This window comes from Poecilia formosa, unplaced genomic scaffold (assembly GCF_000485575.1).
Source record: "Poecilia formosa unplaced genomic scaffold, Poecilia_formosa-5.1.2 Scaffold133, whole genome shotgun sequence".
Taxonomy (NCBI): domain Eukaryota; kingdom Metazoa; phylum Chordata; class Actinopteri; order Cyprinodontiformes; family Poeciliidae; genus Poecilia; species Poecilia formosa.
In genome coordinates this window covers 422,987-443,488 of record NW_006800072.1, presented here as the reverse complement: position 1 = coordinate 443,488, position 20,502 = coordinate 422,987, and the positions used below count along the sequence as shown (strand labels likewise).

The following is a 20,502-nucleotide window of genomic DNA, read 5'->3' as shown; positions in this document are numbered from 1 at the left end:
TTTGTGTGTGTGTGTGTTTCCCCCGAGCCCCCTTCTCGCCCCCCCTCTCCCACTCAGCTTGGGGCTTTTAACCAGTCAAAGGTTAACAGTTGCCCCATTATCCGTTTGCACGCATCGTCATGGCAGCCACCACACCGCCAAATTGGGATTATTGTTTTTGAACAAAGCCGGAGTGAAGATAAGGGAAGAAAAAAAAGGAAGGAATGAAAATTATTCTAGTTTCAGACTGGATGGAATGGCAACTGAAAGTAAATTTTAAAGCGGAGGGTGAAGTGGAAGCTCCCCTTCAACCCGACAGAGCAGCCCTCCTCCACACAGCTCCACCAGAGTCTCTCTCCCTCTCTCTCTCTCTCTCTCTCTCTCTCTCTCTCTCTCTCTCTCTCTCTCTCTCTCTCTATATATATATATATATATATATATATATATATATATATGTGTGTGTGTTTCCTCTGTAAACCAATGTGAAGTAGGAGGAAAATTATTCTTGGTTTACATTTTTTAAGAAAAATCTCAAAAGAGCTACATTCAAACAAACTATTCCTGATCTAGTAGTTTGTAGAAATGTAGTGTTATGTTCCTATATTCACTTTGCACACTTACTGACTGTATGCTCACTGACACCTCCACCCAAGTCTCCACCCAAGAGTCAAAGCCTTTTGGCCTCTAACAGGTTTTCTTCCACCCTGAAACAGAAAAACACCCTTAAAGCACAATGCTGCCACTGCCATGTTTCATAGTGTGAACAGTATGTTCATAAAATCTAAATAAAACAACATTTGTAATTCTAAGATGGGAACGCATTCCAAGGGTGTAAATATGAGCTGCACAACCTGTTGTTGTTTTTTTTTCTTTTCTTTTATGCAGTTATTGGAGTGACTAATATTTTGAATAACATTTCATGGTTATTCAATTGAATTGTCGGCGGCTGGGTGTGCAAGCCATCATTATCTTGACATTTTTTTGTGATACTTTATCGTGTTAGTACAGCTTCAAAAGTTGCTACATGTGCCCAAAGGAAATAATTTGTATGAATCAGTTAACTGAAAATATGTAATTAGAGATGCAAAACACAACAAGTGACTGCATAGCTTCAAAAACAATTCAAGAAAATAAAACCAAACAGGAAGCAAAAGTAAAAGAAGTTAATAAAAAAATTGGATGCTTCTGCGGAAAAGACCAATGTCTTTTTTATTTTACTACTAGGGAGTATGGAAATTAACAGCTAAATGTTTTTGCTCCTTTTTATACATAACCTATTGATGTCACTGCAACAATTCTTGCTGAAACAGGAAGCTATAAAAGTAGCAGTTTCAGATTTTCATGAGCTGTGCTTAAAAATGTGGGATATTTACCATAGGTTGATAGTGGTAACTCTTTTTCTTTGAGATAATTTTTGTGATGAATGCAAGTTGAAGCATTGCAGAGGATATAGCTCTAATTTAGATTGTTATTAACCACCTAATTATATAATAATGTTTCCTGCTGTGCGTCATGTGCTGTCACGCTGTAAATCATCTAACTTTGTCACTGAAGTGTGAAATACTGAACCTTCTGCAGGGTTTTGTTTCTGAACTTTATGATTTCATCTGGAAAAGTTGTTGTCCTTCACTTTGGATTGTGTGTTTTCTGTTGTTTACTGCTGCGGGATAAAAGTTAAATAAAATGTGACTTTGTAATACTAGTTCCCAGCAAACATAAAAAAAATGACACTGTGGAAAAATAAAAGGCCATTCTGCATGTTTTCTTTATGCTTTATGAAAATGTGGCTTATAATTTGTGGTGATATCGTGAACCATAGAAAGCCTACTAAAACTAAAACAGCTGGATCTGAGACTGAACTGCTAAAAGAAACATGTTCAACAACCAACAACAAAAAATATTTAGAAGATACACTGTATGAAAACAAACTGCCGTATAATACAACCCCTTCCAGCCCCCCCATCTATCATCCTTTCACATTTCTGTCTCCATTTTTCTTTCTGTCTCCTGACACACAGATGTGCAGAGATGCACAAAGATGTACTGTGGATACGTTCAGATTTTCTTCTGCAGCTGTGTGGCTCTCAGGCACGGCCACAATGAAGTGCTGGTTGGATTGTAGATTTCTCAGCGGTGTGATCATCTGGGTAGACACGCACAGAAGGGAAGGTCCAGCTCTCTCTCCCTCTCTCTGGAGTCCTCCCTCCAGCCTCACCCACAGCCACATCTGCTGGCTACTGCTGTGAGGCTCCGATTGTAATGGACAGCCCCATCTGGCTGCGAAACAGATTGACCAATGAATTGCATTTCTCTCATCAAAGTAAATGTGACAAAATTACTTTAGAAAAGCTTTAGAAAAGCTTTCATATAAAAAATATATTTTGAGGGAAACTCTTTCTTCTTCGTTTTTTAGAAAATGCTTATTTTACAAATGTCTCACACTATTTCTAAACAGCTTGATACTAGATAGTAGTTTTGGTGTCTGGACACCAAAACTCTTTTGATTGTTTCAAACATCTAAACACCCAAGAATGGCTGATAACGACTCAGTCTGTGTGTTTATTCATGTGTGAGCACAGGGTGAAAATGTAAATGACAATGACAGCTTATCAAAAGCTTCCTTTTGCAGGTAAGCCCATCATTTATCCTCCTCCCTTGTTGCTTCACAATACACATTTCTCACCAATTAACATGTGTGTAGGACACTTGTAGTGCCACATCTTGTTTTTCTTTTTAATTTAGAGCTTTTAAAATGCATTTCACAGCAGGTCAGCGATTCTGTGTGCTTTGTCTTACTGAGAAAACAAAATCTCAAGAAAAAGCCAAGTCACAACTGTAACATCAAACCTAGATTACTGTAAAACTGTGAGACAGAAAAATACCACAGAATGTACAGTAGAGCAAAATTCAAGATTCTTTTTCATTGTGATTGTGCGGATATACATTATGATTTTTATTGAACTAGCTTAAAAGCAGCCCTTAAAACAGAGCTGTAAATAAAGAAAATAATCTAAAATAAATCTGACACGTGTACACATACTATTCTGTTACACAGAGACAATATATTTTAACGTGCCAAGATATTGTGTGAACAAAAAATAACTAAACAAAGTGAATGTTACCCCCAAATTAGACTAGAGAAAATATTCTGTAAACATAAAAATAAATGAAACATGAAATAGAATCACTATCAGGTTAAAGTGCCAGCAGATTTGTGAACAAAGATAAACTTAAATTGAATAAATGTCATTGAGTGATATCTACTTTGTTTTAAAACTGTTCAAGAGCCTGGTGTTGAGCACTTTTTAACATCTTTTAACATCTGTGACCGGAAAAAAGGAAGAAGCTCAGAGAGATGGTGGACGGGGTGTGAGGAGTCTGTGAGATGCGTTTTGTTTTCTGAAGGAAGTGGAAGGTGAAGATGTTATTCATAACAAGCAGGTGTGTGTTCATTGAACTGTGTGGTAGCTAAATGAGTGTGTGTGTGAGTATAGGCAATGATCAGAAGGATGTGCAAAAATGAATGTGTGGAAAAATTTTTAGAAATTAAAAAAAAAAGTTAGACGTAAATTGCATGATGTTAGTTGGAAATAATGGATGTATTGAACGTTATGATGTATAGTTACAAAAGTCATAAAAAATCAGTAACATAAATTAATAAATAAAAGCATTATATTGGGGGAAAAATTGTATTTGATCCACTTTTGATGCAGCTGGGTGGATATGTCATAATAAAAACTAAATCAGCAGCATCCATTATCAACGTCACAACCAGTGATAACAAAATGAACAAATAAAATTACAGTTTAACTTCCAAGAGGATAAAAAAGACTAGAGTGAGAAGCAGAACTTGACTGTGATGCCAGGTAGCTCCACTCTTCAAATACAGACTTCCTTCCTCGCTGCCTGCCTGACCAGGCGGTGTGTTTGTGCTTTGGAGCCAGAAGAAATGTGTGGTGAGAGGAGGAGGAAGGGGGGCGTCTGTGTGACTGTGTGAGTCTGTGTGTCCACATCCATCAAAATAAAGAATTTTGATGGCTTTGGCCTGCCCTTATTGCACCATAATAGGATACATTAGATCTAATTGACTTAGTGAAAAAGAATCCTGTGAAAAAAAGTCACAAGATAAAGATAAAATGAAACTTCCCAGAGGAGTTTTACAACAACAGGTTGTTTGTTTACAGCGTCGCACATTGCACTCCTAACAAAAACATGCCTTATGGACATTCAGAGTTTTAAAAGATTTTTGTAATCTTCTTTATCTGAACTCTTACTTTCCTTTTTTTCTTGGGAAGTTAGTATTAGCACTATACTAAGTTATTTTTTCAGTCCAGTTTACCTCCTAATCCATTTAGATTTTTAAAAAAAATACACCACATATGTGATTATATCTTAGTGAGAGCCACATATTTTTGGCAGAACATTTTGGAAAAGTCAGTAATTTCAAAAGGAAAAGATTTAACCTCTCCAACAGCTGTTATAATACAGTTTCTAGTTTCTTCAGAGGCAGTTTAAGTAAAAAAAAATCTGGTTTTAGAAGTATTTTTAATTAGATCCTTAGATCTGTTTGGGTGGGTTTAATAGCTTTGCCTAACCATTATTTTCTATGTCAAAGGAAAGTAAAAGGAAATATGTTTTCATAGCTTTGATTCTGCAGTGATAACGAGCGATCTGTCCATTTCAGCTGTTAAAATAAATACAGCTGTGGAATGTTGTTACATAATATCATGATGAGATCATTTGCGATTAACCCACATTTTCTTCACGTTTCCTTATAGTGTCATCACAAAGTCCTGATCTAAATCCTGTAGGCAAATCCAAAACGGTGTGTGTAAGCGAGAAGGCCTACAAACTTGACTCACTTGTGCCAGTTCTGTCAGGAGGAATGAGCCAGAACTCCAGCAAACCATTGTGAGAAGCTAATTGAACGAAACCCAAAAGGTTTGACAGGTCAAAGGCAATGCTAGCTACAGAAAGGTATGTCAATCTCAGATTTTGAAGACATTCATAAATAAATCTCTTGCATACAATCTGTCTTTCTCATTGTTGTGTCATTTAACAAACAGAAATATATTTTTTGTTAATTTAGCTGATCAAAGTTTGGTCTGACTTTAACTTCAGAAAAGGAACAGAAGTGTAAATGTTTGATTTTAGCTGGACATCTTAATCTTTGTTTATTTTATGAGATCTTGATATAGTTATTATTTCATGAGATTAATTTTGTGCTCTTTAAATCACATTTTAGCTAACATGAGCAATTTTTCCATAAGGCTTGAATTTACTCTAGTTTTAATCATATAAAGCATGAGTGGTTGGTTCAAATGAAAAAGAAAAAAAAAATTTCTTGCAATCTACATCGTCTTTATTTTTCTTTTGACTCCAATGAAACGATAAGGATTCCAAATTTTAATATTTATAATTCTGCTTAGAGATTTTAAAAACAGAAATGTGGCACTTGTTCATATTGACAAACGATTGACACTCTAAATCATGTCAGCTGAAAAAATGCTGATCTGTTGCCGACCCTGACCCGTGAACTTCCTGAAGTCAACGGAAAAAGGTTCAACTTCCCAGCAGGGATCAATAAAACACCAGCACTCATTACGCATGCATGCACTGTCCAACAGGAATGCATGGACTTATTCAGTATTTATAAGGCTGCACATTATCACCATGACTTATAAAACACTGAATTGTGAAGAAAAATTACAACAAAAATAATGTGCTCTTGTGAAGAGACAAGCCAGCAGCATAGCAGCTGCATGGTGCGCAAAGACCCAGATCAAAAACTTAGTTTGTGTCACTCAGCTTGAAAATCTTGTCCAAAAAACGTTTTAAAGTCATGGCACAAAAATAAGGATTTGGATTTCATTTTGGGTTTTATATTAAAAATAATAGGACTGCCAATAGTGTAGTTAAAGGTTTAGTAAAAGTTGCAGCATCATCATTTAAACAAGGAATGTCAGACAAAGACAACACTGTTAGCTACTGCTTAAGTATAGAGTTCAGAGGATCTTGAATGCAGAAGGCTAAAATCATCATGACATTCATACGCCACTGGAGTCCAGTTTCCTTTATGTGCACATATGCAGTGAAAAGAGTTGGGCCAGCCTTAAATTTTTAGGATGTAATGAAGACGTTTCTGTGGTCCACACACACAACCGGCCATGTTGAGCCTCACAGAGATAGTTTGTGAAATTAAAACAGTTTGAACTACATGAGGGGCTCAGATCGACTTCTCCAATGATGTGGATTCAGTCAGAATGGCACACAGAGCACTTTACAGACTTTCATCTGTAAAAGAAAATAATATATTTATCATCTTCCTTGTACTTGGAAAAATCACTAATGTGTGATCTATTACAAAAAAAGAAGCATTAAAATTAGTAAGTGTAAAAAAACAAAATATGAAGAAGTTCAATGGAGGTGAATACATTTGCAAGACAAATGTGTTGCTTCGGTAGTAAGAAGGGAAACGAGAAAAGATGATGGACCTCAAAGGAAATTTCTTGTAATGATAAACCCAATAAAATTTAAATCAGTCTTTTTAACCATTCAATCCTCCATGAACCTGTGTTTAAGATCGCACTAGATCATTTTCATCAAACAATTCAGTGACCCAGCAGAGACAAAGTAACTGCCTTTTCTTTTGCTGTGTTCCTACAGATTAATAGGTTTCAAGTTCAAATTGTATTAACACATTTTAAGTTAAATGAGCTTAAGCTTTATAAATATAATCCAGTAATTATACAGTAAGTGACTTACAGTAAGGATTTTTCTTTTGTAAATTAAACTATTTTAATACTGTAAGTAAGTGAGAATACAATAATTTTATAGTAACTTGTTGACATCCAGCTGTTAGAGAGTTAATGTAAAATTTACAAATCATATATTATCTACACACAGCAAGTTTGTAAGTGTTTTTATGCACTTGTGTTTAGGTTCATATTCTGACTTTTTCACACATTCACTTGCATTGTNTTTTTTTTTTTTTTTTTTTTTTACATGTTTCTCTACCACAAATCCACTTCTAGCACGGTGGTTAACCATTAGACTAGAGCATGCAGATCGTGACATGCATTACATCTGAGGTGGAGCAGTGAACAGCATTCAAAATATTTCAGAAGGTCTAAGCTTTACCAGCCATAAAATGAATAAAAAAACAACTGTAAATTGATTATTTCTCACTTGTAGCACACAAAAAGATGAACGAAATATGGAAAATTACTGTTATATTAGGTCTAAAAAGGGTTGCTTTCACAGATCCCCCTGTTCAAATAACAATCTAGAGATAAATGTCACCAAGCTAGCCTCGTTTAGCATAACTGCAAAATTAAAAGATGGTGAAAATCACTTTTGAGAGGAAATTATCTCTTGTAATGGCCCATCGTAAAAGCCACAGTATTCAACAGTTAACCACTTGCTTTCCTGAATGACACTGGGCTGTGCTTTTCTAGATGGCTGGGGTTGAATACCTTTTGAAATCTGAGGATCAGCAACCAGTTTCTGTTTACTTGGCATTACAAAAAATAGCTGGAAAATATTGAGCAGCAGAGAGGTATGACTTTGTGCCTTCAGCCATTTTCTTTAAAACCCAAACAGAAGGCCACACAATCTGGTCTCTTCTTATCGTCACCCTTATAGAACTTGAAAACAAATCCCTCACCAAACCTGTTAGCTGTTCCACTTTTAAATGGCCCATTTTAATCATTCATGCTATCAAACATAGGCCAAGAAACCATTTAAGTACCATTGTTTTAATAGTCATGTTCCAGCAGATAAATATGGTGGTTTAATGGGGTGGTGTTGCCTTGTCCAGTCCATATTAACCAAACAAGTGGGGTCCTGTCCATTTTCTTGCAAGGCCACAGCCAGCTAGTTGAGTCCACTATCATGACCCCTGCTGCTGCTTTTCTGTCCCAACGTTTGCTTCCACCCCTCCATTTTTACTGACAGGGATGCTCATGCCAGCCTGCGAGTTCTTGCAGCGACAGCCAGGCCTGCTAACATTGTCATAACACTTCTGTCCCAGCTTGGCCAGTCCCGTAGCTGGTAGGTAGCAGATTAGGCATGGCAGGACGACAGAGAGGGCGGCCATAAAAGACCAGCGTGCACAGCAGTTGGCTTGTGAACATGAGCAGGGCTTGTCGGCACAGGAGCCCTCGTCGTCCTCGTCCTCGGTGCAGTGATAGAAGATCCCTTTGACTAGGCACATGCAGGTGGCTGTGTCTACCAGGCTCTGAGCCGAGCACAGGCACTCCTGGTTGCAGACCCAACAGGAGGGTAAAGCTCGGGGGAGCGTGCACTCAGTGCATCGACACTTCCCACAATGCTCGCAGACAAATAGGTGCTTCTTTTCGGTTGGAGAGGAAGGGATAAGCGCCAGTCCTTGTTGAACCCCAGTGGAGCACACGCCTCCAGCAGGAATCTTTGCAGACTTGAGGTCAAGTGATTTTGAGGAAGAGGAGCAGGAGGAAGCAGAGGAAGAGGAGGTCAGGACTTTAGATTGAGAGGAAGAGAAACAACCAGGAGTTCGGGTTGTGACGGTGTTGATGGGGCCCTGGTGATTGTTTGAGTTTGGGTGGTGATCCACCGTCGGCGTCGGTGCTGCATGGTCCAACAGCCGCTGATCGGAAGAGGTACTGCTGCTGCTGCTAATAGAACTGGGCCTGCCACTGAAGGAGATCCAGGGGTGGGTGGTGGTGTCTGGGTGAGGGTGAGACTCACACCGGCCATGCTGATGGAGCTGATGTTGGTGATTATGGTGATGATTATGGTTGGCCCCAAGGAAGGCCTCCTGATTTTGACCAAGCCAGGTGATTCTTCGGTTTGCTGACTTCTGGCTCACGGGCTGCTGAGCCACAACAGCTGGACTGTCAATGTAGTCATTCTCCACATGTGATGACTTTATCTGGTCAATGGGATAAATGGTGAGAGGATGCTGAAGACGACCATAGGGCACTCGACTATCCAGCAAAGGCTGAGAGATAAGGGAAGAAGACACTCCGGGAATGTGGTGGGGAACCCTGGACTCCATGTGTCGGCTGGTGCCTTGCACGTCTTCACATTAAAGCAGCATTTAGTGATACTGCAAAAACAGATACAAGAGATTCCATTAAAACAAGCAACAAGGGCTTCCATGATACTATTTATTTACACTGAAACTTATAAGGAATAGGTTCTAAGTATTTTATACAAGAGGTGATGTAATGTCTCAAATCTACAAAGATAACAGTTGACAAAAGTTGGACTGTTATGCTCTTCAATGTAACCTCCCATAGGCTTACTGAAAATCAAATATGCCATTGCTTTATGTAGAAAAACAATATTAAAGTACTGAAGTAAAGTTTTTTTTTCTACCTTTGTGCAACTTCTTTACACTCAGTATTAGTGTCTGATCAGGATGCTATGTCAAAGTGAATCAGTAGCTTCTAATTCCCCCCATAGGTTTCACAAGACATTTGTCATACATGTTTCAATTTGTTTACTTAAAACAGAACAACTGCAGCTAGAAATATTCTTAAGGTTTTGTTATAACATTTTCTGGTTGTTAAGGTTGCAACCTATGGTGATTTTTAGAATGGGACCAAAGGACTTTAGTCTGAACCCCATGTCTTCTAACTTTGACATTAGCACAATAGAAGTTGGACTCTCGTCCTCTCCCTTACAAAAAAGCAGAGAGCACCACAGAGCAGGACTTGCATGTAAAAGACTCAAAGATGCAAAACAAGGCAGGGAGGAGAAGAAATTAGAAACTTGCCAGAGAAGCAGAACTGAAAGCAAGAATTTAGGTCGTGTAGACCCGCTTATCAATAACTCCTTCAGCTTTCATAATGTAGCTGGTGATGTAATTCCTTAGCACACTTTACAACCACAAATCCGAATCAGAGAAAATGATCAGTCTCGGAATTTGTGAATGGGGCTGATTTTATGAACCAGCAGGTGTTTTTATGAATGGGACCTGCTGTGCTGCAGGCAGTAAGAGCGATGAATCAGTGCGCTCCATTTATGCTCAGTGAAATCAGCTGCATCCATTTCCTCCATGAGTGCTCTACTTCAGGTAGACCCCCACTGATAACTGATGGAAGTAGAAATAGAGCAAGAGCAAGCACGATTTGCACTAACCTACATCTCTGCTGCCTGCTATTATGTCAGTCATATAGTTGGCACACTGATCTGCTGTTTTTGTCCGAAAATGTGTCATTACTTCACACTGTTATGCTCCTGTAGCTGTATCCCCAGATCATGTTATTCGCCTCCCTCTAGGGTCTGAAAAAAAAAACAAAAAAAAAGCCTGGCTTGTTGTGAAACCTGTTGCGACATTGCTGGCAAAGGCGCAAGCGCTTGTGATCGTCAAAAATCAAGACCATTATGAGCTCCAAGCCGGAACTATGCGTGTGCAAGTGCGTACGTGTTTGTGAATGCGTGTGTGTGTGTGTGTGTGCGCGCGCGTTGCTCCCTTGGAAATGTGAATGGACTGAGTCATAAAACCGGAGGCGGCCGTTCGGTGTACTCAAATAGCGTGCGTATTGCTTATAAGTACTCGGCGTTTTCAATCTTATTTTGCAAATAATTTAAAAATGACAAAGGTTTTAAAGAAAGCTGATCACTGTGTTCCACAATCGCACATATCCCTAGCAAACAAATCCGGACGATGCAATTCAAAATTCTTAATAAAGTAATATAATAATACCCAATAATAACAAATGTATTATCAGACGCGTAACGTGAAACGAAGGTGAAAAGGGTGATTGAAAAAGGACTTAAGCGAAGTGGTGCTCTCTGCAGAGCCAGAAGGACCGACGCGACTGAACACGAAGCCTCATTTTTAAACACAGGGAGCGAAAATTTAGCAAATTTAAAAGACGTCATAATCGTGATAGATGCAGAAGTGCACATCTGCACCTTATTCGCTTCCCTCTCTCTCCTTTGCCTTAATCTCGCGTTTGCTCCTAAAACCGGTGGTTAAATATTGACTTAAACATGCAAACACAGGTTCTGTGTCAGTTTCTTAAAAAAAAAAAAAGAAAGAAAGAAAGGAAAAAAGGACGTTACTCAGGAGAGCCATGTCGCGCCTATATCTTATACAGGATCCGACGGACTGAGGTGGCTAAGTTAGAGCAATGGATCTGAGACTAGCCAGGCTACGGTGTCGCTGGATCACGACTTCTAAACATGTAACACAGAGAAAACATCACTTACCGTGGGTATCAGGACGCAATTCTCATCTCTTCGTTACGCTCGACGTCTGCTCGCAGGTTTCTCTATAGTCCACTCGGAGATTGGTGGCCGGTGGTGCGTTAAGTATTTCCAAAGACGTTAACTCCAAAAGGAAAGCCGAGCGGCTCTTTCAGCGCTTTCCTCTCTGCTGGGTTGGTGCATTAAAAAGGCGACTGCGATCGAGGACGCAGAGCTGTGGATATGATGTTGCAACCACCGAGGGGGAGGGAAGTGAGTTTTTATGAATGGGAGGGTAGAGGAGAGGAAAAAGGGGGACGGCGCTGTGCAGATGCCTCCGTTTTTTTCATTTATTTTTTCTGAATGGGAGGGAAGAACGAGTCGGGGAGGGCTTGAAATGCGGAGGTTACATTTTTATGAATGGGGAGGACACCGAATTGCACTGCGCACGCGCGAAGCCCGGATTTTTATGAATGGGACGAAATAGCGAATGAGGCGTGTGTGTTTGTGCGTGGGGAAAAAAGAGGGGTGGGGGCTTTTTTTGGTCACAAGGACAATGTCATTCCTGATTTACATATAGGTTTGACTTTCAAATTATTCATCAAGCTTTAAAAAACATCAAATAGAGACGAATTTAATAATATTTATTACCAGCGAGTAATTTTAATTTTAAGTAGATGTAAATTGAGAGGACAAAAATATGTTTTTCTGAGTATTTATCTGAATCGATAGAAGTCAGTTTTTAAAAACAGAAAAACAGAGGACATCTGAAGGTGGTTGTTCAATTTTAAGACACATTTTATTGACAAGGATGTCAAGATGCCAGAGGCCACATGGCTAAACTGGATTAGCCCGAATAATAGCCGCTCCCCTCTTGGGTTCCTGTTCTATCTAAAGCCATTTATTGCGAGCAAGGACGTGTCCTTCCTTCCTCTGCAACAATGTGAGGTATGACTATACAGCTTCCACTGTAGTGTAAAAAAAAACAGGCGGTGGTGAGGAGAGTGTGTGTGTGTGTGTGTGCGTGTGCGAAACGCAAACCAGCATGAGGGCAGGCAGGATTCACAAAAGGACAGGATGTTGTTGATTTGTACCGAAACCACACGGAGGAAATGAGTGTGAATTTCCTTTCTCTCTGTGACATAATGTGTGTGTGTGCGTGTTTGTGTGTTTGTGTGTGTGTGTGTTTCCCCCGAGCCCCCTTCTCGCCCCCCCTCTCCCACTCAGCTTGGGGCTTTTAACCAGTCAAAGGTTAACAGTTGCCCCATTATCCGTTTGCACGCATCGTCATGGCAGCCACCACACCGCCAAATTGGGATTATTGTTTTTGAACAAAGCCGGAGTGAAGATAAGGGAAGAAAAAAAAGGAAGGAATGAAAATTATTCTAGTTTCAGACTGGATGGAATGGCAACTGAAAGTAAATTTTAAAGCGGAGGGTGAAGTGGAAGCTCCCCTTCAACCCGACAGAGCAGCCCTCCTCCACACAGCTCCACCAGAGTCTCTCTCCCTCTCTCTCTCTCTCTCTCTCTCTCTCTCTCTCTCTCTCTCTCTCTCTCTCTCTCTCTATATATATATATATATATATATATATATATATATATATGTGTGTGTGTTTCCTCTGTAAACCAATGTGAAGTAGGAGGAAAATTATTCTTGGTTTACATTTTTTAAGAAAAATCTCAAAAGAGCTACATTCAAACAAACTATTCCTGATCTAGTAGTTTGTAGAAATGTAGTGTTATGTTCCTATATTCACTTTGCACACTTACTGACTGTATGCTCACTGACACCTCCACCCAAGTCTCCACCCAAGAGTCAAAGCCTTTTGGCCTCTAACAGGTTTTCTTCCACCCTGAAACAGAAAAACACCCTTAAAGCACAATGCTGCCACTGCCATGTTTCATAGTGTGAACAGTATGTTCATAAAATCTAAATAAAACAACATTTGTAATTCTAAGATGGGAACGCATTCCAAGGGTGTAAATATGAGCTGCACAACCTGTTGTTGTTTTTTTTTCTTTTCTTTTATGCAGTTATTGGAGTGACTAATATTTTGAATAACATTTCATGGTTATTCAATTGAATTGTCGGCGGCTGGGTGTGCAAGCCATCATTATCTTGACATTTTTTTGTGATACTTTATCGTGTTAGTACAGCTTCAAAAGTTGCTACATGTGCCCAAAGGAAATAATTTGTATGAATCAGTTAACTGAAAATATGTAATTAGAGATGCAAAACACAACAAGTGACTGCATAGCTTCAAAAACAATTCAAGAAAATAAAACCAAACAGGAAGCAAAAGTAAAAGAAGTTAATAAAAAAATTGGATGCTTCTGCGGAAAAGACCAATGTCTTTTTTATTTTACTACTAGGGAGTATGGAAATTAACAGCTAAATGTTTTTGCTCCTTTTTATACATAACCTATTGATGTCACTGCAACAATTCTTGCTGAAACAGGAAGCTATAAAAGTAGCAGTTTCAGATTTTCATGAGCTGTGCTTAAAAATGTGGGATATTTACCATAGGTTGATAGTGGTAACTCTTTTTCTTTGAGATAATTTTTGTGATGAATGCAAGTTGAAGCATTGCAGAGGATATAGCTCTAATTTAGATTGTTATTAACCACCTAATTATATAATAATGTTTCCTGCTGTGCGTCATGTGCTGTCACGCTGTAAATCATCTAACTTTGTCACTGAAGTGTGAAATACTGAACCTTCTGCAGGGTTTTGTTTCTGAACTTTATGATTTCATCTGGAAAAGTTGTTGTCCTTCACTTTGGATTGTGTGTTTTCTGTTGTTTACTGCTGCGGGATAAAAGTTAAATAAAATGTGACTTTGTAATACTAGTTCCCAGCAAACATAAAAAAAATGACACTGTGGAAAAATAAAAGGCCATTCTGCATGTTTTCTTTATGCTTTATGAAAATGTGGCTTATAATTTGTGGTGATATCGTGAACCATAGAAAGCCTACTAAAACTAAAACAGCTGGATCTGAGACTGAACTGCTAAAAGAAACATGTTCAACAACCAACAACAAAAAATATTTAGAAGATACACTGTATGAAAACAAACTGCCGTATAATACAACCCCTTCCAGCCCCCCCATCTATCATCCTTTCACATTTCTGTCTCCATTTTTCTTTCTGTCTCCTGACACACAGATGTGCAGAGATGCACAAAGATGTACTGTGGATACGTTCAGATTTTCTTCTGCAGCTGTGTGGCTCTCAGGCACGGCCACAATGAAGTGCTGGTTGGATTGTAGATTTCTCAGCGGTGTGATCATCTGGGTAGACACGCACAGAAGGGAAGGTCCAGCTCTCTCTCCCTCTCTCTGGAGTCCTCCCTCCAGCCTCACCCACAGCCACATCTGCTGGCTACTGCTGTGAGGCTCCGATTGTAATGGACAGCCCCATCTGGCTGCGAAACAGATTGACCAATGAATTGCATTTCTCTCATCAAAGTAAATGTGACAAAATTACTTTAGAAAAGCTTTAGAAAAGCTTTCATATAAAAAATATATTTTGAGGGAAACTCTTTCTTCTTCGTTTTTTAGAAAATGCTTATTTTACAAATGTCTCACACTATTTCTAAACAGCTTGATACTAGATAGTAGTTTTGGTGTCTGGACACCAAAACTCTTTTGATTGTTTCAAACATCTAAACACCCAAGAATGGCTGATAACGACTCAGTCTGTGTGTTTATTCATGTGTGAGCACAGGGTGAAAATGTAAATGACAATGACAGCTTATCAAAAGCTTCCTTTTGCAGGTAAGCCCATCATTTATCCTCCTCCCTTGTTGCTTCACAATACACATTTCTCACCAATTAACATGTGTGTAGGACACTTGTAGTGCCACATCTTGTTTTTCTTTTTAATTTAGAGCTTTTAAAATGCATTTCACAGCAGGTCAGCGATTCTGTGTGCTTTGTCTTACTGAGAAAACAAAATCTCAAGAAAAAGCCAAGTCACAACTGTAACATCAAACCTAGATTACTGTAAAACTGTGAGACAGAAAAATACCACAGAATGTACAGTAGAGCAAAATTCAAGATTCTTTTTCATTGTGATTGTGCGGATATACATTATGATTTTTATTGAACTAGCTTAAAAGCAGCCCTTAAAACAGAGCTGTAAATAAAGAAAATAATCTAAAATAAATCTGACACGTGTACACATACTATTCTGTTACACAGAGACAATATATTTTAACGTGCCAAGATATTGTGTGAACAAAAAATAACTAAACAAAGTGAATGTTACCCCCAAATTAGACTAGAGAAAATATTCTGTAAACATAAAAATAAATGAAACATGAAATAGAATCACTATCAGGTTAAAGTGCCAGCAGATTTGTGAACAAAGATAAACTTAAATTGAATAAATGTCATTGAGTGATATCTACTTTGTTTTAAAACTGTTCAAGAGCCTGGTGTTGAGCACTTTTTAACATCTTTTAACATCTGTGACCGGAAAAAAGGAAGAAGCTCAGAGAGATGGTGGACGGGGTGTGAGGAGTCTGTGAGATGCGTTTTGTTTTCTGAAGGAAGTGGAAGGTGAAGATGTTATTCATAACAAGCAGGTGTGTGTTCATTGAACTGTGTGGTAGCTAAATGAGTGTGTGTGTGAGTATAGGCAATGATCAGAAGGATGTGCAAAAATGAATGTGTGGAAAAATTTTTAGAAATTAAAAAAAAAAGTTAGACGTAAATTGCATGATGTTAGTTGGAAATAATGGATGTATTGAACGTTATGATGTATAGTTACAAAAGTCATAAAAAATCAGTAACATAAATTAATAAATAAAAGCATTATATTGGGGGAAAAATTGTATTTGATCCACTTTTGATGCAGCTGGGTGGATATGTCATAATAAAAACTAAATCAGCAGCATCCATTATCAACGTCACAACCAGTGATAACAAAATGAACAAATAAAATTACAGTTTAACTTCCAAGAGGATAAAAAAGACTAGAGTGAGAAGCAGAACTTGACTGTGATGCCAGGTAGCTCCACTCTTCAAATACAGACTTCCTTCCTCGCTGCCTGCCTGACCAGGCGGTGTGTTTGTGCTTTGGAGCCAGAAGAAATGTGTGGTGAGAGGAGGAGGAAGGGGGGCGTCTGTGTGACTGTGTGAGTCTGTGTGTCCACATCCATCAAAATAAAGAATTTTGATGGCTTTGGCCTGCCCTTATTGCACCATAATAGGATACATTAGATCTAATTGACTTAGTGAAAAAGAATCCTGTGAAAAAAAGTCACAAGATAAAGATAAAATGAAACTTCCCAGAGGAGTTTTACAACAACAGGTTGTTTGTTTACAGCGTCGCACATTGCACTCCTAACAAAAACATGCCTTATGGACATTCAGAGTTTTAAAAGATTTTTGTAATCTTCTTTATCTGAACTCTTACTTTCCTTTTTTTCTTGGGAAGTTAGTATTAGCACTATACTAAGTTATTTTTTCAGTCCAGTTTACCTCCTAATCCATTTAGATTTTTAAAAAAAATACACCACATATGTGATTATATCTTAGTGAGAGCCACATATTTTTGGCAGAACATTTTGGAAAAGTCAGTAATTTCAAAAGGAAAAGATTTAACCTCTCCAACAGCTGTTATAATACAGTTTCTAGTTTCTTCAGAGGCAGTTTAAGTAAAAAAAAATCTGGTTTTAGAAGTATTTTTAATTAGATCCTTAGATCTGTTTGGGTGGGTTTAATAGCTTTGCCTAACCATTATTTTCTATGTCAAAGGAAAGTAAAAGGAAATATGTTTTCATAGCTTTGATTCTGCAGTGATAACGAGCGATCTGTCCATTTCAGCTGTTAAAATAAATACAGCTGTGGAATGTTGTTACATAATATCATGATGAGATCATTTGCGATTAACCCACATTTTCTTCACGTTTCCTTATAGTGTCATCACAAAGTCCTGATCTAAATCCTGTAGGCAAATCCAAAACGGTGTGTGTAAGCGAGAAGGCCTACAAACTTGACTCACTTGTGCCAGTTCTGTCAGGAGGAATGAGCCAGAACTCCAGCAAACCATTGTGAGAAGCTAATTGAACGAAACCCAAAAGGTTTGACAGGTCAAAGGCAATGCTAGCTACAGAAAGGTATGTCAATCTCAGATTTTGAAGACATTCATAAATAAATCTCTTGCATACAATCTGTCTTTCTCATTGTTGTGTCATTTAACAAACAGAAATATATTTTTTGTTAATTTAGCTGATCAAAGTTTGGTCTGACTTTAACTTCAGAAAAGGAACAGAAGTGTAAATGTTTGATTTTAGCTGGACATCTTAATCTTTGTTTATTTTATGAGATCTTGATATAGTTATTATTTCATGAGATTAATTTTGTACTCTTTAAATCACATTTTAACTAACATGAGCAATTTGTCCATAAGGCTTGAATTTACTCTAGTTTTAATCATATAAAGCATGAGTGGTTGGTTCAAATGAAAAAGAAAAAAAAAATTTCTTGCAATCTACATCGTCTTTATTTTTCTTTTGACTCCAATGAAACGATAAGGATTCCAAATTTTAATATTTATAATTCTGCTTAGAGATTTTAAAAACAGAAATGTGGCACTTGTTCATATTGACAAACGATTGACACTCTAAATCATGTCAGCTGAAAAAATGCTGATCTGTTGCCGACCCTGACCCGTGAACTTCCTGAAGTCAACGGAAAAAGGTTCAACTTCCCAGCAGGGATCAATAAAACACCAGCACTCATTACGCATGCATGCACTGTCCAACAGGAATGCATGGACTTATTCAGTATTTATAAGGCTGCACATTATCACCATGACTTATAAAACACTGAATTGTGAAGAAAAATTACAACAAAAATAATGTGCTCTTGTGAAGAGACAAGCCAGCAGCATAGCAGCTGCATGGTGCGCAAAGACCCAGATCAAAAACTTAGTTTGTGTCACTCAGCTTGAAAATCTTGTCCAAAAAACGTTTTAAAGTCATGGCACAAAAATAAGGATTTGGATTTCATTTTGGGTTTTATATTAAAAATAATAGGACTGCCAATAGTGTAGTTAAAGGTTTAGTAAAAGTTGCAGCATCATCATTTAAACAAGGAATGTCAGACAAAGACAACACTGTTAGCTACTCCTTAAGTATAGAGTTCAGAGGATCTTGAATGCAGAAGGCTAAAATCATCATGACATTCATACGCCACTGGAGTCCAGTTTCGTTTATGTGCACATATGCAGTGAAAAGAGTTGGGCCAGCCTTAAATTTTTAGGATGTAATGAAGACGTTTCTGTGGTCCACACACACAACCGGCCATGTTGAGCCTCACAGAGATAGTTTGTGAAATTAAAACAGTTTGAACTACATGAGGGGCTCAGATCGACTTCTCCAATGATGTGGATTCAGTCAGAATGGCACACAGAGCACTTTACAGACTTTCATCTGAAAAAGAAAATAATATATTTATCATCTTCCTTGTACTTGGAAAAATCACTAATGTGTGATCTATTACAAAAAAAGAAGCATTAAAATTAGTAAGTGTAAAAAAACAAAATATGAAGAATTTCAATGGAGGTGAATACATTTGCAAGACAAATGTGTTGCTTCGGTAGTAAGAAGGGAAACGAGAAAAGATGATGGACCTCAAAGGAAATTTCTTGTAATGATAAACCCAATAAAATTTAAATCAGTCTTTTTAACCATTCAATCCTCCATGAACCTGTGTTTAAGATTGCGCTAGATCATTTTCATCAAACAATTCAGTGACCCAGCAGAGACAAAGTAACTGCCTTTTCTTTTGCTGTGTTCCTAAAGATTAATAGGTTTTAAGTTCAAATTGTATTAACACATTTTAAGTTAAATGAGCTTAAGCTATATAAATATAATCCAGTAATTATACAGTAAGTGACTTACAGTAAGGATTTTTCTTTTGTAAATTAAACTATTTTAATACTGTAAGTAAGTGAGAATACAATAATTTTATAGTAACTTGTTGACATCCAGCTATTAGAGACTTAATGTAAAATTTACAAATCATATATTATCTACACACAGCAAGTTTGTAAGTGTTTTTATGCACTTGTGTTTAGGTTCATATTCTGACTTTTTCACACATTCACTTGCATTGTTATGTGAATGTAATTGCTGTTAACTTATGCACTACACAGTTAAAACCATTTGTTAATAAATAAACTAAATATGAGGAGTAAAAGCACCAAATATTCATCCTGTTTGGGGATTTTTCTTACTGTTGAAGAGGTATAATATAATTGAACCTTAAACTTTCATAATTCTATTGAAACATCTTCTTTGTTTGATGTCAACATCTGCCCTCAAATGCAGTTTCTCTGCAATGTAAACACTTTTACTTAAAGCCACATGTCTGTATGTATTTCAACATTAGTGTCTTTTCATTGTGGGCTAAAATAAAAAAAAAAAAAACCTTTCCACGTCTCCTTGCCACAACAGACTGCGTCAGACGTCCACTCCTCTGTTTGTGGATTTTCAGTCCTGAAGAAGCCAATTCTGAACCTCAACAGTTTTAAATATAATGCTGGAAAGCCCTTTCTTTTGGTCATATTAAGTCTACAGCAGATAATGTATTCTGGGGATTTTTTTTGCAGCAGTAACCAGAGACTAATTTGTTCCTCTGCTCCTGAGGACAATATTATTTTTCCAATTTTTAATTCCTCTCCATGACTTTGTTGTTTAGCTATTTGACTAATTATGCACAATAATGCACAAAACAGATTATTAGGTTATTCAAAAACACTAATAACATATAAAATAAAATCAGAAATTGCACTTATGAGAACACATAACCTAACTTGGCACTCCGTTATTGTTTCCACAGTCAACCAGTTGGCCGATATTATGTCTAATTTCAGGCATGTAATTAGTGTGCAGCCTGGTTTGGTTCTGTCTGGTGTTCAGACTGTGTGCATGTATAGGTGTGGGTGTTGGATCTAAACTTATCCAGTACCACAGAATGGAACTGAATCACACAAAGCAGAACCAGGAGTGCAATTAAAAGCCAGTGTGCTAATAAACACACACACAGAGGATCTGGATCTATTTTGGTCTCCGTATTGGAAAACATACACAAGAAGTCACATGGAAAAGTTTAAAAATAGCAAAGAACAACCAAAATGGGGTTTTGCTCTTACCAGGCAGCCCACAAGACACACACACACCACTCATATTTAAAGACTGGAATGTGCCAAAATAAGCAGACTCACAGACAGTGTCAGTTTTGCCTTTCAAATTTAGTCAAAATGTTAGGGATGTTTGTAAGAGTTGGTATCAAATGTATCACAGGAAAAATATAGCCTAGAATAAATAGAT

At 37.7% G+C, this 20,502-nt stretch overlaps 1 protein-coding gene across 1 annotated transcript; it reads right to left on the bottom strand.

Moving 5' to 3' along the window:
* Positions 1-6,960: 6,960 nt before the first annotated feature.
* Positions 6,961-11,472, bottom strand: LOC103144862 (protein sprouty homolog 4-like). The gene is made up of 2 exons (XM_007562021.2): positions 11,182-11,472; positions 6,961-9,067 (listed from the first exon to the last, which is right to left on the bottom strand). The coding sequence occupies exon 2, from the start codon at positions 9,014-9,016 to the stop codon at positions 7,871-7,873; it is 1,146 nt and encodes a 381-aa protein (XP_007562083.1). The 5' UTR covers positions 9,017-9,067; positions 11,182-11,472; the 3' UTR covers positions 6,961-7,870.
* Between the last annotated feature and the right edge of the window lie 9,030 nt (positions 11,473-20,502).

What these genes read in the sequence shown, in the direction of transcription:
- LOC103144862 (XM_007562021.2), bottom strand. Translation starts at nt 9,016, where the DNA reads ATGGAGTCCAGGGTTCCCCACCACATTCCCGGAGTGTCTTCTTCCCTT.